The sequence below is a fragment of the Myotis yumanensis genome, unplaced genomic scaffold, assembly GCF_028538775.1.
Source record: "Myotis yumanensis isolate MYYU_CA2020_CCGP unplaced genomic scaffold, mMyoYum1.0.hap1 SCAF_18, whole genome shotgun sequence".
NCBI lineage: Eukaryota > Metazoa > Chordata > Mammalia > Chiroptera > Vespertilionidae > Myotis > Myotis yumanensis.
In genome coordinates this window covers 10,374,093-10,392,311 of record NW_027223769.1, presented here as the reverse complement: position 1 = coordinate 10,392,311, position 18,219 = coordinate 10,374,093, and the positions used below count along the sequence as shown (strand labels likewise).

General features: G+C 43.2%; 1 protein-coding gene across 2 annotated transcripts in view; it reads right to left on the bottom strand.

Moving 5' to 3' along the window:
- Positions 1 to 18,219, bottom strand: part of RHPN2 (rhophilin Rho GTPase binding protein 2) — a 54,554-nt gene that overhangs the window by 28,028 nt on the left and 8,307 nt on the right. Inside the window, exons 2-3 of one of the 2 annotated variants that reach the window (XM_070398180.1) lie at positions 14,366 to 14,481; positions 733 to 861 (exon numbers count right to left, since the gene is read on the bottom strand). In XM_070398180.1, the coding sequence (XP_070254281.1) occupies positions 733 to 861; positions 14,366 to 14,481 (245 nt within the window). The remainder of the gene's footprint in view (positions 1 to 732; positions 862 to 14,365; positions 14,482 to 18,219) is intronic. The other variant, XM_070398181.1, reaches the window with a different exon arrangement.

Here is an 18,219-nt window from a genome sequence, read left to right as displayed (position 1 = left end):
GTTTCACTTCCCCACGCAGAAAAGGAGGCAAACTCTTCTTTGGAGCTTCTCAGAGTTATTTCTCCTTAAAGATGGACAGTTCCCACCTTGGGGTGAGAGACTCCCTGAGCTTTCTGAAAGCCACACCTTAATACCTCGCCTCACACAAACACTACCTATGGGACACTTCTGAGTTAGAACATCCGTTCCTCAAATATTTAACGGAGCACATTTCTGAAGTCTCAGTTGCTTCTCCTCAGAGAACTCCCATGAGTCCCCTAATCTTTGATATAAAAGGCAGTTTAGACATGTTTGCATTCATCAACAAAGTGATCCAGGCCTTGTGCTGGTGGTGAGGCCTGAGCCTCAAGGGAAGAAGACAGGGCAACCAGGGCCCCACCTGGCAGTTCGGCTCTCACAGCTAACCACAAAAGCACTTTCAGGGCATTTTTATGGCTGAGCCACCCAGTTCATGTGAGAGGCCATGTCCTTGCCTGGATCCAGCCATGCAGTTCTCCCATAAAACCATGTTCCAAAGGGTCCCAGGACAAATAAATGCCTTTGTCCAATTCTCCAAATGTTCCCAACAAACTCCAGAAGTTCATCCCTGGTATCTGGCTCAACCCCAAATCTAATCATTTCCTTGCTTCCCAAAGGGGATTGCCTCACCCCCAGGACTATCCCTGCACCATTCGTGGTGTGGCATGATCTGAGGCTCAGAAAGTACCTGGAAGAAGCGTTATCCACACTTACTCTGTGCTCTGATAGACTCCCACTGAGATGTTGAGCCCCTCCAGCTCTTCCTTGAGCATCTGCAGGTCTGAGTTCACAAAGCTCAGTTCCAGGCGCACCTGCTCGCGTACCTTGTGGTTCGTGGCTGCTCTGTTAAAAAAGAGGGGGAGAGAAGCGCCCTCAGCCAGATATCTCAGCTGCTAGACACCCCAATCCTTGCAGGGGAGCTCTGAGATACCACCTGCAGATGTGATCAGATAAGGTGTCTCAGGAATGCCAGGCACCTGCCCCTTTTTGAGCCACATCTACCAGCAAATGGCCCTGGACATAGCCAATGACACTGAGCTGCCATGCATAAATCCTAAGACATCTCTGCAAAGAATCAGCCTTGAGAAGAGAACAGAGAACTGTTCACAGCCACCCATAAAGGACCATAAATTATCCCCTCAAAAGAAAATGGGTGAGAAAATAGAGGAGGTAACACTTCCCAGCTCATTCTACGAGGCTAATATTATCCTGATCCAAAACCAGAGCAAGACAGCACAAGAAAGCAATATGACAGACCAATAGCCTTCATAACTAAATATGCAAAAATCCTCAATAAAATATTAGCAACTTGAACCTAGCTACATATATAAAGGATTACACACCATGACTAAGAAGAATTCACCCCCAACTGCAAGGTTGGCTTAACACCTGAAAATCAATTAACGTAACATACTATATTAATAGAACAAAGGACCAAAAAACACATGGTCACTTTAATAAATGCAAAAGAAGAGTACGGGGGTCAGTTGGTTATAGCATTGTCACAATACACAAGGTTGCAGGTTTTATCCCTGGTCAGAGCACACACAAGAATCAACTAATGGCCGAAACCGGTTTGGCTCAGTGGATAGAGCGTCGGCCTGCGGACTGAAGGGTCCCAGGTTCGATTCCGGTCAAGGGCATGTACCTGGGTTGTGGGCACATCCCCAGTGGGAGATGTGCAGGAGGCAGCTGGTCGATGTTTCTCTCTCATTGATGTTTCTAACTATCTATCTCTCTCCCTTCCTCTCTGTAAAAAATCAATAAAATATATTTAAAAAAAAAAAAAAGAATCAACTAATGGCCCTAGCCAGTTTGGCTCAGTGGATTGAGTGTCGGCCTGCAGACTGAAGAGTAGTGGGTTCGATTCCGGTCAAGGGCACATGCCTGAGTTGCGGGCTCAATCCTTGGTGGGGGTGTGCAGGAGGCAGCCGATCGATGGTTCTCTCTCATCATTGATGTTTCTATCTCTCTCTCCCTCTTCCTTCCTCTCTGAAATCAATAAAAATTAAAAAAACAAAACAAAAAAGAATCAACCAATGAATGCATAAGTGGAACAACAAATTGATGTCTATTTCTCTCTCTAAAAATCAATCAATAAATTAAAAACATTTTTTAGAAAGTACAGGCATGATATTGCTGAGTCAGTTCTAGACCACCATTATAAAGGGAGTCGTGATTTTTTTTTTTTTTGGAGTCATGATCTTTTTGATGGTGGAGGGTCTTGCCTTCAATTTGTAAAAAATGCAACATCTGTGAAGTGCAATTAAGTGAAGAGCAATACAACAAGGTATGCCTGTAGTTGGTAACAGGTATGCCAAGTGGTTTGGCTCTGTGATAAAAATTTTAAGCAAACTAGGAATAAAAGAGAATTTACAAAACTTGATAAAGGGCATCTATGAAAACCCACAGCTATCATCATACTTCATGCTTTCCCTCTTATTATGATCAGAAATGAGGCAAAGATGTCCACTTCTGCCTCTGCTAACCAACATTGTACTGGAAGTTCAAGCCAGTGCCAATAAGGTAAATAAATTAAAGGTACCTGGATGGGAAAGAAAGAGTAAAACTGTCTTTATTCACAGATGACATAATCTTGACATGAAACAAATACTAGAACTAATAAATTTAGCAAAGTATACAAAAATCATTTTATAGCTATATACTAGCAATACAAATATTCAAATACAGTGGGGCCTTGACTTAGGAGTTTAATTCATTCCAAGACCGAGCTCGTTAACTCAAATTACTCTGTCAACTCAATGCAAAAAATCAGCCAAGACACCTGGTATCTCAAAAAACTCATCAGTCAGGACACTCATAAGTCAAGGCCCCACTGTATTAAGAAAACAATTTCGCCGAGACCGGTTTGGCTCAGTGGATAGAGCGTCGGCCTGCGGACTGAAAGGTCCCGGGTTCGATTCCGGTCAAGGGCATGTACCTGGGTTGCGGGCACATCCCCGGTGGGAGATGTGCAGGAGGCAGCTGATCGGTGTTTCTCTCTCATCGATGTTTCTGGCTCTCTATCTCTCTCCCTTCCTCTCTGTAAAAAATCAATAAAATATATTTAAAAAAAAAAAAAAAAGAAAACAATTTCATTCAAATTAGCATCAAAAAGAATACTTAGGAATAAATTTTAGAAAAGAAGCACAATACTCATACACTGAAAACTTCAAAACATTGTTGAGACATTAAATGTCATGTTTATAAATTGGAAGACTCACCATTGTTAAGATATTCATTCTCCATTGACATTTTCTATTGATATGATAAAATTGCAATAACAAACCAGTAAGCTTTTTGGTAAATGTTGACATGCTGACCCTAAAAATTATATGGAAATGCAAAGGACCTAGAATAATCAAATAATTCTGAAAAAGAACAAAGTTGGAGAACTTATGCTATCTAATTTTAAAACTTATTATAAATCCACATAATCAAGACAATGTAATATTGGCATAATGGACCTGAATAGAATCCAGAAATAAATCCTTACATTTGTGGTCAATTGACTTTGATAAAGGTGACAAGACAATTCCAAGGGGAAAAGACAGTCTTTCTGACAATTGGTCCTGAAGCAATTGCACATCCCTGGATATGTCAATGTCCCCAAGACTATCCCCAGGATCAGTGACTCATCAGGAGGATTCACAGGACTCAGAATATAATTGTACTCACGGCTCTGATTTTTTAAAATTTTTATTCTTTTATTATAATTGTTTTATTTTATTTGGTCTATTCCTTATTTTAATTTTTTTAAATAATTCATTACTTTTTAAAATAATTACTTATTGTTGAATAATTATAATAATAATATTATTATAATAATAGTATTACATATGTCCTTCTCCACCCCGACCTCCTCCAGCCTGTCCCTGCTTCCCCACCCTCACCACCTCATTGTCTGTGTCCATGGCCATGCATATATGCATACAAGGTCATTGTTGATTACCTCCCACCCACCCACCCTCCCCCGCCTTCCCTCTGAGATTCTGCACTCTGTTCATGCTTCCATGTCTCTGTATCCACTCCATTCATCAGTTTATTTTGTTACTTAAATTCCACATATGAATTAGATCATGTGATACTTGCCTTTCTCTGACTGACTTATTTCACTTAGCATGATACTCTCCAGGTCCCTCATGCTGTTTCAAAGGGTAAGAGATTCTCCTCCTTTTTTACTGCTGCATAGTATTCCATGGTACCACAACTTTTTTTATCCACTCATCTACTGTTTCCAGATCTTAGCTATTATAAATTGTGCTGCTATGAACATAGGGGTGCATACATTCTTTCTTTTTTTCTCCAATATATTTTTAAAATTGATTTTAAAGAGGAAGGGAGAAGGAGAGAGAAATAGAAACATCAATGATGAGAGAGGATCACTGATTGGCTGCCCCACACTAGAGATCGAGCCCACAATTTAGGTATGTGCCCTGATCAGGAATTCAATGGTGACCTCCTGGTTCATAGGTCTACACTCAACCACTGAGCCACGCTGGCTGGGCTACATTCTTTCTGATTGGTGTTTTGGGTTTCTTAGGATATATACCTAGAAGTGGGATGGCTAGTCAAATGGCAGTTCCATTATTTAATTTTTTTAGGAAACTCCATACTGTTTTCCATAATGGCTGCACCAGTCTGCATTCCCACCACTCATGGCTGATTTATTATAGCAAAGGACACACAGCAAAATCAACAAAAGGTGCATGAGGTGAGGTCTGGAGGAAATCAGGCACAGGTGGCTGAGACTCCTTCCCAGGGAGTCACACAGCAGAATGGCTTAATTTGTCTAGCAGGAAGTTATGACAATACATGTGAAACACTATCTACCAAGGAAGCTGATTAGAGACATAGTGTCCAGGGTTTCTAGGGGCTAGTCAGGCAGGCATCTCTGCCTAGCGTGTTCTAACATTCCAGACTTCCAGAAAGAAAGCAGGTGTTCAGCATAAATTACATTATTTGTACAAACTTAGGCACAATGAGCCCCTCTAATTAATTCTGAGAATAATGGGAACTCTCCTGAAATCTATGTTTCCAGACACCAGGCAAAGGCCAACTTTGCAAGCAGGCCTTTCTAAGGATAGCCATCTCAGGCCTGCTATTTTAGCTCTTCTCCACAACCTAAGTCTCTTTTTATTTTTTTAATTTTTAAATCTTTACTGTTGATCTAAGTCTCTTATCACACTCAAATATTAAGTCAAAAACGGATCAGAAACCACAATACAAGAGTTCAAGCTCTAAAACTTCCAGAAGAAAACACAGGAGAGCCCTGGCTGGTTTGGCTCAGTGGATAGAGCATTGGCCTATGGATTGAAGGGTCCTGGGTTCAATTCCAGTCAAGGGCACATGCCCAGGTTGTGGGCTTGGTCCCCAGTGGCATTCAGGAGATAGCCGATCAATGATTCTCTCTCATCATCGGTGTTTCTACCTCTCTCTTTCCTTCTTCATTCCTCTCTGAAATCAATAAAAATAAAAATAAAATTAAAAAAACACAGGAGAAAAATCTTCATGACCTTGGGCTGGGCAAAGTATTCTTAACTACAAACCGAAAGCATAATCCATAAAAAGGAAATTGATAAATTGGACTCTGTTGAATTTGTAAACTTCTGTGATTCAGAAGACACCATAAAAAGAAACAAAAAAAGAAACAAAGAAAAGCCACAGACTAGAAGAAAATATCTGCAAATTATGTATCTGATAAAGAATTTGCATCCAAAATGTATAGAGTTCTGTTCATTAAATAATAAAAAGACAATTCAATTTTTTATGGGGAAAAGATATGAATAGACATTTTACTAAAGACGATGTATGAATGGCTAATAAGCATGAAATGATACTAAATATCGTTAGTCAATAAAGAAATGCATATTGAAAGAATAATGAGATACCAATACACACCCCTAGATTACCTATAATAAAAAAGACAAACAATAATGTTATTGCGGATGTAGAGCAACTGGAACCCTCCTACACTGATGAATATAAATGGCACAGCCACTATGGAAAACAGTTGGGTAGTTTCTAAAAATGTTAAACATAAACTTACTCTCTAATATTGTAATTCTGCTCCTAGGAATCTATATGAGAGAAAAAAAAAGCCTATGTCCAAACAAAGACATGTAGGTCAATGTTTAAGTAGCATTATTCATAATAGCCCCAAAGTGGGAACAATCCAGAGATCCATCAACAGGCAAACAGATACACAAAATGTGGTAGATCCACCGTACCGAATAGTGGTAAGCAATACGAAGGGAAGAACTGCACCCAAGTTCTCCAGTAGAGGTTCTGACACAGACTTGAAGACCTTACAGGTGGGTTCCTCATTTCATACAGATTAGGAATCACTGCAAAACAAGTGTCAGTGAAAACCAAGTACTGAGCCAGGCCTTGCTGCACACATTTCCATGAACCATCCAGGCAGGTCCTCAAGCCATCCCTCAGATCGAGTATAGTACTAAACTTTATGCTCAGTTCATGGATGAGGACAGCTGAAGTTCATCAGCCAAGAGCTCCAGCCAGAGAAAAGGTACCTGTCCACCACCCCCTCCTCATTGATGAAAATCCAGCCCCGCTATCAGCTTTGCTTTGCTCACCACCTGTTCACTTACCAGCAGAGAGCAAAGTGCTAACACTTTCCCTGTGGGCTGCCCTCCCCCCTGGGGTGGCTCCTCCACCTCACTACATATCTGGGTCCATCAGTTTCTGTCCATGATGTATTTATATTTCTTCTCAATGCCCCCTCTCTCCCCGTCTCTTAACCGAACTCCTCCTTGAGGAACCAACAAATTTTTGCTCCTCCCCCTAAGAAAAAGCCACCTGACCCTGGCTGCAGATGTGATGGCACCTGCCCTCTTACTGCCCAAATGTTCACACATGTACATCTAGGCTCCCCCAGCCAGGCAATGAGACGTTGGAAGCTCAGTTTAGTGACTATCACTGGTTTGGGGATTTTTTTTGGCCATGATCATCAGTAAAAAATACATTTTATATCTCAACGCAGTACATGTACACACACCCCTAAAACAAAATTCTCACAAAACTATCCTTTGATATACATGTGATTCATGCCCTTATAGTCTATTTTACTCTAATAGGTTGTTTTTAAATATATTTCTTTATTGGTTTCAGAGAGGAAGGGAGAAGGAGAGAGAGATAGAAAGAAACATCAATGATGAGAGAATCATTGATCGGCTGCCTCCTGCACGCCCCCCACTGGGGATTGAGCCCGCAACCCAAGCATGTGCACTTGGCCGGAATCGAACCCGGGACCCTTCAGTCCGCAGGCTGACGCTTTATCCACTGAGCCAAGCTGGCTAGGGCTCTAACCACAATTATGGTCTTGGTGCCAAAAGACTGCCCCACTTCAAGCACCAGTTGCAAGTACAGGGCATCTAATCTGAGGAGGGGGTTCCCACAACCCCCTCCTCAGGTTAGATAATTCACTACAACAACTCACAGAACTCAGGAAAACAATTTACTTAGATTTGCTGTGGTTTATTTTAAAGAGTACAACTCAGGAACAACCAGATGGAAGGGACCCATAGGCCAAGGAGGGGTGTGGAGGTTCCATATCCTCTCTCGGCATACCGTCCTCCCAGCACCTTGCCGTGTTCACTGACCCAGAGGTCCCCAAACACCACTATTTAGGGTTTTTACACAGTAGTTCCCAACCTTTTTTTGGCTGTGCCCCACCTAAGCATCTCTAAAATATTGATGCCTCCCCCCCGCCCCGTGACATATTATTCTTATTATTAAAAAAGTGAACTCTTTTTCACACGGAGGAAGCCGCAAGGCCATTAACTTGGTCTAAACGAGCTACCAAAGAACATGGCATCCATGAAAGAGAAAAATAAAAGAACAAAAGGACAGTTGAAATACTGCCCCCACATCTTCATTCACTCCTTGTTTTTTTAAAATATGTTTTTATTGGTTTCAGAGAGGAAGGGAGAGGGAGAGGACCCCTGATTTAGACCTTAAGACCCTGTCCAAATACCTGGAGAGCCTCCAAATTGCCATCAATTTTTCCACCTCTAAATATTTGCCACATCTCCTCCCTCTCGACTTGGCAACAATTTGGGAATTAGGATTTGCAACAAATCAATGAACTGCTCTCTGGATATAGACTTCTTTGTGTGGGTCACTCTCCAAAAGGGTTGGTGGCTAGGCAGGGTTTGGTTTCCACAATGCTGACCCCTTTGGGTACACCAGCAATTTTCAACCCTTTTCTTCTTCTCTTGGCACACATAAACTAATTACTAAAATTCTGTGGCATACCAAAAAATATATATTTTTTGCCAATATGACAAAAAAAGGTATAGTTTTGATTAATTAAAAAATAAAGTAATTACCTACCTTTTTGCTCCAAAGTGACTTTTTAAAAAATCTGGTGCCTAGCCCTAGCTGGTTTGGCTCAATGGATAGAGCGTCGGCCTGTGGACTGAAGGGTCCTGGGTTTGATTCCGGTCAAGGGCACATACCTCAGTTGTAGGTTCCTCCCCGGCCCGGGCCCTGGTCAGGGCGAGTGCAGGAGGCAACCAATTGATGTGTTTCTCACACATAATATTTCTGTCTTTCTCTGTTCCACTCTCTCTAAAAATCAATGAAAAAAGATCCTCAAGTGAGGATTCATAAAAGAGGAAATCTGGTACCTATACTTGTATATAAGGATTTGGGGAACCAAGAATTAACCAATCAGATGTAACCTTACTATGCGACATAACCAATAAGATGCAACTCTATTATATGACCTATATATTTATGGTTAGAGACAGGGCATTCACACTTGTATGGCTATTGTTGTGTTGGCTGTTGTCATTTTTTTATTTAATAATCAAAGTTGGAAAAGAGGCCCTAGCTGGTTTGGCTCAGTGGATAGAGCTTTGGCCTGCGAATTTAAGGGTCCCAGGTCGATTCCAGTCAAGGGCACATGCCTGGGTTGCAAGCTTGATCCCCAGTGTGGGGTGTGCAGGACACAGCCAATCAATGATTCTCTCTCACCATTGATGTTTCTATCTCTCTCTCCCTCTCCCTTCCTCTCTGAAATCAATAAAAATATATTTTAAAAAAATGAAAGTTGGAAAAGAGGTCAGTGTCCCTGACTAAATAGTGAGGTATTGGATGTTTTAAAAATTCTTGTGGCACACTGGTTGAAAATCGCTGGGGTATACCAATGATTCAGAAGTTAACTATAGAGTTTGAGCTGTTTCTAGTACAGGTAATGATTTTTCACTGATTCACTTGTGGAAAGGGGCTTTTTGAATAAGGCACACCAATTCAATATGGTGCATGTGTTCAGCTCCTGTATCAAGGCTGCGGGAATAGCTTGGGGCAACAGACAAGAATGGAATCAGCTGACTCAAGTTAGGAATTAAGACCAGAGCCTTGGTCTCCTCCATACTGATGCCTGCACCTGAGCTGCCTTTCCAGATGAAAAAGAATGGCTTTTACAGGCCTTCTTGTTAGAACATGGCTTTTCTCAGCTTTCCCTTGAGTGTGCACCTCCTCTGAGGCCCTGTGGTCTGGATACAGCCAACACCCTGTGGTCTGAGGCCAACAGGAATGAGGCAGCAAGCGTCTCAGCCCTTTCCTGCCCAGAGTCTCCATGGCCTCCCTAGACCACCAGGGAAGGCCCACTCCCTTGGGTTTTCATAAGGAGCATGCACATACTACAAAAGTCCAGAATTGGAAGGTGTGCCACCTACTTTGTCTAAGGCCGTGGTCGGCAAACTGCGGCTTGCGAGCCACATGCGGCTCTTCCTAAGCCTTAGGAGTACCCTAATTAAGTTAATACAATGTACCTACTTATATAGTTTAAGTTTAAAAAATTTGGCTCTCACCGAACCGGTTTGGCTCAGTGGATAGAGCGTCGGCCTGCGGACCGAGGGGTCCCAGGTTCGATTCCGGTCAAGGGCATGTATCTTGGTTGCGGGCGAGTCCCCAGTCAGGGGTGTGCAGGAGGCAGCTGATGGATCTCTCTCATCGATGTTTCTGACTCTCTATCCCTCTCCCTTCTTCTCTGTAAAAAAATCAATGAAATATATAAAAAAAAATAATTTGGCTCTCAAAAGAAATTTCAATCGTTGTACTGTTGATATTTGGCTCTGTTGACTAATGAGTTTACCGACCACTGGTCTAAGGGATCAACCACCACGTGTGAACAGGGGAAGGAAAGCCACATTCAATTATTTCCTGAGGCCACTGACCACATCTGCACCTGGTTTCCTCAGTTTGGAGTTTCTGAGGCCTCTTCCACCATAAGAGTCCCTGTGTGATGATGGCTTCTTGCCCCCAGTCCAAAATTTCTTTAACATCCCCATGATTTATTTTTTAAATGCATGTGAATTTTGCATTCTGACCCATATATCTCCATTTGTTTTTGCATCATTCCCCCTATCCCCCAAGTCTTTTAGTAAAATTGTCCTTCCAGGAAAAGGCACCATAGGCTTGCACCAGCTTCAGAGGCCTTATTGGAGCAACTTGGCCTTAATCCATCTGACCCCAAATCTCGCTCTGCCAGGGGTTCAGGTAAACCACACCAAGTGCTGCCTGGTGCTCTCATGTAGGCACCAGGCTAAGGCAGCAGGTCAGCCAGGCAGCCAGGACAGGGCCCCCAGCTCATCTCTCAGTGTAAGAAGGCAGGTCTCAGAATTAGGGCAGGCGCTAAAGGCCACGGAGAGCTTGCACACACCACTGCAGACACGCACCAGCCCCCTCAGAACTGACAGTGTGAGCAGTCATTTTCCTCAACCACTCTCCTTACAGCCAAAGCCACCCAGGTCACCCTGGCCCAGAGGTCACAAACTAGAGATTTGTGGGACTTGTTTGCTTGACTCCTAGGGTGTTCATTGCCCCCCACCCCTTGAACTAGTTGCCAATATGTAAAAATTCAACTATTAGAGGATTAAAAACAAAAAAGTCAGATCTTTAGAATCTTTGGGGGGAAAAAAATCTTAAGACCTGGCAACCCTGGCCCTGCCCTCCACACAGGGCAAATTGCAGCTGTCCCCCCCCCCCCCCCCCAAAGAGCATATGCCCTGCACTTCGCCATAATTCTACCACAGCACCAGTCCCAACCCTTCACCCTTTTTCATGCCCATGAGGCCCCTGTAGGCCTCAGAGTGGGCCACTCCTGCTCCAGTCCAACAGCTACCAGTACAAGAGGGGAACATAAAGCCCGAAGAGTTTAAAAGACATACCCTTCTTCAAGGAACCAGTTAATGTAAACTATATGGCAACCTGCCTTAAATTTCACTGAGACTGACTCTGTTTCAGAGAAATGTCATCACATTTCTACCCCAGCTTTTCTCAAGGGAGGGGAGGGAACTGGGAAAAGAGAGAGAATATTGTCCTTGCTTAGCCTGAAAAAGAACATTAAAAATATCTGATATCTCATTAAAAAAAAATCCAATATCTTCCTAATCAAACTCCAGGAAGTTCATGGGCTCCTGGCTGATACAGATCGGAGAAGACTTTGAAGGGGTATAAACTCCTCACGGTGCCTGCCTTTACCAATGCAGCTAAGGACTGGGACCCTTGCATTTCTGCATTTTGGGGGACATTTTTCCAAATGCCCTCCCCTCAAACATATTCCAACTGCTCTACCTTTATTTGGGGGCTGTGATGGGTAATATGGGAACCTGAAAACAGAAAAGCGGACAGGCATGACAGCGGGGCCCAATTTATAACTAAAAGTACCCCTTGCTGGCAGGGCCACCTAATCAGCAACCCAGGTAAATCCACGGGGCTAGAGCTGGGCTTGGCTAAACGCCCTTTGTTTTTGGGAAACCGTTGGTACCGGTTGAGTCAGATTAATAAATACCTTCAGGGTTTCCTCTGACAACATTCTCCATGGAGGGGCACTTTGAACCTTTAGGTCACTGTGAGAATCATTAACAATACACTCCACCCCTGCCAGCTCTACAACTGCCGACTTGACAATGAGCTTGAGCCATTGGACCTGAGAAAGACTGTTTGCTGTTATTAACAGACCAAGACAGACAAAATCGCCCTAGTTCCCACCTGAGAAACCCCAAGTCTCCTGGTCAGAGAGGGCCTCCCTGACCACCCTTCGTCAACCTCTATCACATTTCCCTTTCATCAACATCCTAGAAACATCACCTCCTGACATGATTAGATGTTTACTTGGGTAAACACCACAAGAAACCAAGTGTCATGAAAGCAGTCTCATTTGAGTCGCTTGCAGCTTTATCCTGGCTCTTCAAACACTACTGCCACTTAGTAGGTGCTCAACAAATCCATTTGTGGGTGAATGAACCAGCAAATAAATCAACTGTAGCCTGCTTCTGGGAAAGCCATGAGTCAGGGCTGCCCACCTGTCCCCTCGGCTACAGAACTGGCTCGTCAAAGTGTCAACCAAAACCTGCAGCCTCAACATACCGGGGGCCGTGCCTGCAGCCTTCCCAGCACAGCAAGCCCAGCACACAGCAGGCACTCCTGAAAACAGGGGTCTCTCCCGAGCTGTAGTGGCCACATGTGGTCCACAGTGCTGTGGACCTGACAATTCCCAGACTTTTCTGGGGACGGGGGCACTGTCAGACCTTTTAAAAGGTGAAATGTTACAATATTTTCCCAGTCTCCTCCAGTAATAATCTCCCTTTCACCTTGTTACAGAAGTAGCTAGAGAAGAGGTTCCCAGATACTTGTCCATCTCGAGATTTGTGTTCTGGGGCTAATCCTTGAGTAACAAAACCAAGACAGGCACAGCATTGTTGTTCCTGAATCCTAGTAGGTTCAGGGATTGCAAATAATATTCTCCTGGGCCTTTGCAGTAATCCATAATAAAACATGAATGAAAGTAATCCACGTACTTCATAAAAGAACATTCAAACACTGACAGAAGTAAAATGAAAAGGAGAGTCACCTACACCCCAACACTGGTCTTGCTCCCAGAGCCAACTCTAGTAACAGCTTCTTTTCCATCCTTTTGGAAATAGTCTGTGCATACACAAAAACGTTTGTACAAATCCTTTAAAATAAACCCAAGACATGCTGTCATGCACCCCTTCCCCCATTTAATATCTCAGAGATCTTTCTTAAGGAGCAAATACAGACTGATTCAGAAATGAATTTTGCCCAAATTCATGGTCAGAAAGCCTCCTCCTGTTTATTAGTGCTCAGGTGAGTGGCCCCCACCTGGAGGAATTGATCCTGCCAATCATGCATATCTGTGACTACCAGAGCATTGTGGTTCCTTTATAAAAACCCAGTTTGGTGTATTTACTTTTCCCAAAACCTCTGAGCTGTCTGGGCTCCCTAAGGCTAACCCATTGAAAACACCCATAAGCCATATCCTGCCAGGTTTCCGGGTTCTCTGCCAGCTTTCCAGGTTCCAGGTTCCAGGTTCCAGGTTCCTATAAGCACTCCACATCTCCTTCTAAGGCTCCAGGAGGCATCTGTCTCACTTCCCAGGCCAGCAGGCATGGTGCCTGCCTCAACTACCCAGTGCAGAAGGCAGCATGCAGCTGACAAGAGTCACCCCTAGAACTCTGAAGCAAGTTCAGAAGAGGAAGCTGGCACATGTTCTTGCATTCTACTGAAGGGGGTGGGGAGGGCTTGGAGCTGCCTGTGACACAGGTAAGGCTTCACTGAGTTCTATGCTTGATATGCTTGATAAGTAACTATTTTACCAACAGAGCATAGTAATGAGCGCCCCAGGAGTACTGGGCTGTACTGGGCCCCTCTCATTAGAGCAGTGGTTCTCAACCTTCTGGCCCTTTAAATACAGTTCCTCATGTTGGGACCCAACCATAAAATTATTTTCGTTGCTACTTCATAACTGTAATGTTGCTACTGTTATGAATCGTAATGTAAATATCTGATATGCAGGATGGTCTTAGGTGACCCCTGAGAAAGGGTCGTTCAACCACCAAAGGGGTCGCGACCCAGAGGTTGAGAACCGCTGCATTAGAGGGATGGACACTGGAAATAGAAATACCTCCATTCCCTCCTTTTTGCCTTCCTTTCCTTTATATATTCAACACACAATTACCAAGCAGTGATTCGAGACCAGGCCAGTGTGAGGCGTAGAGAAAGTAGACAAGGCCCACAGAAAGCAGGGAAAAGAAACATGAATACAACACCTGGACCATCCTCCAGTGTCCCTCTATCCCCAAACGCATGGCAGGCTCGGTAAAATACTTGCCTCAACACAACCAAGCTCTAGCAGAGAAAGGCCCTGCTCCAGGTGCCAGAAATGAGAAGGAAACCCAAAGCTAAAACCGAGAATTGGAGAGAAAGCTGGACAGGCCTAGGAGTTTAGGAATCGATGGCAGGCCTCAGGGAGGCTGGGCTCCCGGCTGAGGCTGTGGAGCCAGCAGATACCTACTTCAGAAGGTTTTCTGCTCCCGTTCTCATCCGCACAGCTTTCAGGATCTGTTGGTTCAAGGCAGCCCTCTGATTCTGCAGTTTGCTTCGGCCAGTTTGTGCAAAGGGGTTGCAACCCTAAGGGAAAAGGGGAGATGCCCCAATCAGAGGTCAGCCACTCTAAAACTGATGACAACATTTAATAGAACAGAAAAGGATTTTGAAACTAAACTTTTTGAAAAACAAAAGTAACAAAATGGAAAATATGTAAAATATTGTAAATTATAAAGAAAATAAAAGTCACTTATCATAATATACTCCAAACGGCCACTGTAAATTCGTTTCTTTTCTCCCCATGTATTTTATATACATGTTGTTATTTTCCACATTAGTGGCTGTGTCAGGAGTCCCCAAGATCAGCCCCCAGGTTTGGAGATTTGCTAGGACTCAAGGACTCAGCATGTAGTTGCATTCATGGTTAAGATGTACGACAGCAGCTTAGTGAGGATGCACAGATGGATCATAGAGGAAAAGACAGAGGAATCATTTACAGGCTTCTTTGTGCTCTCTCTCTCCCATGAGTGGTAGCAAGAGCACACTCTTCTCCCAGCAACTTGTATGCGATGTCTCTGTCCAGGTTGGCCCATTTGAGATTCAACAGCCAGGGGTTTTATTGGGGGCTGGTCACAAAGGCACCTCTGCCTAGCACATACCAAAGTTCCAGGCTCCCAGGAGGAAAGCAGGTGTTAAGACACATGGCTTTTATCATCAGTCTAGGCACAGTAAGCCAAGCTTATCAGTCTGGGGAAGGAGGCAACCTCCAAGAGCCAGGTTTCCAGTCGCCAGGAGGGGGCCAATCTTTCAAGCAGGCCTCCCTAAGGATAGCAGCCTCAGGCCTGCTATGTTTACCCTTTTCTGCACAGGGCACATAAAGGTTACCATGTTTTCTCACTTCATACTCTGTCATGAAAATTTCCTTTGTTATGAAATGTTCCTCAAAACAATTATTTTAATGATTGTATAATACTGTCCCCTTTTTAAAAAATTTATTTTTATTGATTGTTTTTAGAGAAAGAGGAAGCGGGGGCGGGGGGGATACACTCAGAAAGGTTATTTTTAACCTTTGCCAGTTTCTGAGCATCTGCTATAACCTTTGAACAGTTTCTGAGCATCTGCTATAAGTATTTGATGCATATTGGTGAACAGGTAGCTTTATAAACTTCAAGTTTTTTTTACGTATATTTCTAGGGCAGTGTGATGGGGTCTCACCTCTTTAAAGGCCCCACACACTAGAACCCAATTATCTTCTGGGAAAGAAGAGCACTCCCTATTCTCTGTCCCCTCTCCCTAGTTGTAGGCAACCACTAATCTACTTTCTGCCTGTGTATATTTGCTTATTCTGGACATTTCGTATCAATGCAATCATATAAAATGTGGTCTTTGTAGTGGGCTTCTGTCAGTGTACTGTTTCCTAGGTTCATCCATGTACCTAGCAGTGTCAGTCCTTCATTCCTTTTTGTCTCTAACACTGCACTGTATGGATGCACCACATTTAGTTATCCATTCATCAGCTGATGGACATTTGGGGGGTGCTTTCACTTTTTGGCTGTTGTGAGTAGGGTTGCTTATTTGTGTGTAACTTTCCATGTGGGATGCTTTCCTTTCTCTTGGCAATATATCTAGGAGTGGAACTGCTGTGTCATGTGGTTAATTCTATGTTTACCATTTGAGGAAATGTCAAACTATTTTCCAAAGTGACTATACTATTTTACATTCCCACCAACAGTACAGGAGGGTTATAATTTATCCATATCCTCACCAATACTTGTTACTGTTTATCATTTTTATTATAACCAACCTACGATTGTGTGGTTATCTCACTGTGGCTTTGATTTGCATTTCCCTGATGGCTCATGATTTGAACATCTTTTAGACATTTGTATGTCTTCTTTGGAGAAATATCAATTTAGGTTTTTTGCCCATTTTTTTAAATGGGTTATTTGTCTCAACTTGTTTGTAGAATTGAAAAACATTATTTTTAACCTTTGCCAAGTTGATATGCAAAAACAGGTATCCTCTTCTTCCAATTTGCATTTATTAGTGAAGGTAAACTTTTTTTTCATATATTATTGATCATTTGAATTCCTTTGTTGGTGAATTATCTGTGTTCTTTGTCCATTATTTCTTGGGATATCTGGATTAAATGTTTCATTCTGAAAAGTTTAAGATCTGAATAAGTTTCATTTTAACCTAAGGTATTCTTCCCACCCAGCAAGTAGAAGCCCTGGATCTGAGTGAAGGCTCCATTCCTTTTCGAAGCTTATCTTGAGGTTCTGCCCACTGATAGAGCTGTGGTTACTCCTTGGGAGTGACTGGTGGGCAGCACTGGTGAGAAGACTGCCCTTTTTCTCCAGCCGTGTCATGGCCACGGCAGCTCTGCACACACCAGGCCTCCACTTGAAGGAGGGAGAGTGGTTTATCTACAGCCCCAACCTTCTCAGGGAATCCCCATATCAGTGGCCTTTGGACTATTAAGTCAGAAATGAGTGACGTTACTCCTTCTACAAAGATTTCTTATTCTCACTTCCCAGCAGGTTGCCACCCACCTATCCCCTACGCAGCCCTTCTATTTCAAATTAGAGATTCAGAATCTGAGTTGCAATCATCTTAAAATTAATAAATTATTAAATGATCCCTGATTTAAAATAAAAATCAGAAAACAAATTCTTTTTTCAGATATGATTAAAATAGCTTTAATATTAAGCTGATTTAATATTAAAGGGCTAAAATAATTGCCAGCCTCTTTCCTTTCCACTTCCTAAAATTACTATGAAGGGATAGTTCAATCTGACTCAAAATTACATGGTTCATCAAAGCTGTGTTCCATTTGACAGAAGCTTTAATGACTAATTCCTTTACGTACATTCCCAGAGCTAACTAAGATAAGCAGCCATTCCAGCTCATAGATAAGAACTTTTCTTGCTCCTATACTTTACCCAACTTCTAGCTGGCCTGGAATTGCTACACCCTAACCAGCCCACAGATGCGGGGTCAAGTTTCTAGATAAGACATAGGAATGTTTAGGATTAGATTTGACTGAGTAATCAGACCCAAATGACATTACTTCTTACTGAAAAGTAAGAATGCTAGGCCTGCTAGAAACACCAGAAATGCCCATGGGTTATTAGAGGCAGTGAGGGTGGGCATGGGACTTGAGCCCGTGTCTTTCCTGGCACTCTAAGATGGGCTGTGAGGAAGCCTGAGCAGAATGTGTGGGAATGCTGGGACAGCTCACCTGTCCATCTCTAGACACCCTTCACATGCTCCCTGGCTGAGGGCTGTCCAGTATCACTGCACGTCCTTTAGGCACAGTGACCTGTGTCCCACTCTCCCTCCTCGCGGCCCAGGACGGTCAGACGTGGTAAATCCATACTCCCACACCTCCTTTCCAAGGGAAAGAACATCTGATTCATGCCTGGCCATTTGGAAAATCAAAGGCCCCTAGCCCTGAGATTGGTTCCGCGTGAGCAGCTGACATAGGACAATCAGTACCCTTCAGGCTTCATTTTCCATATCAGCTGTGAACCTAGGAGGACGTGAGACTGGGCAGCGCTATAGCCCCCTTACCACAGCAAGACTGTCTCCCCAGAAACAAAGCTAACCCAGGGGAGCAGAGCTGAGAAGCTGAATCTCCATGGCAACATCTGAGCCCCAGGTCAAGCCATTCCTCTAGACTTCTCAGTTACAGAAGGCAATGCATTCACTTTTGAAACAGGGGTATAATTTACATATAACAAAATACATATATTTTGAGTACATAGTTCATTGAGTTTGGACAAATGTATAAATCTGTGTAACCACTACTCCAGTAAAAAA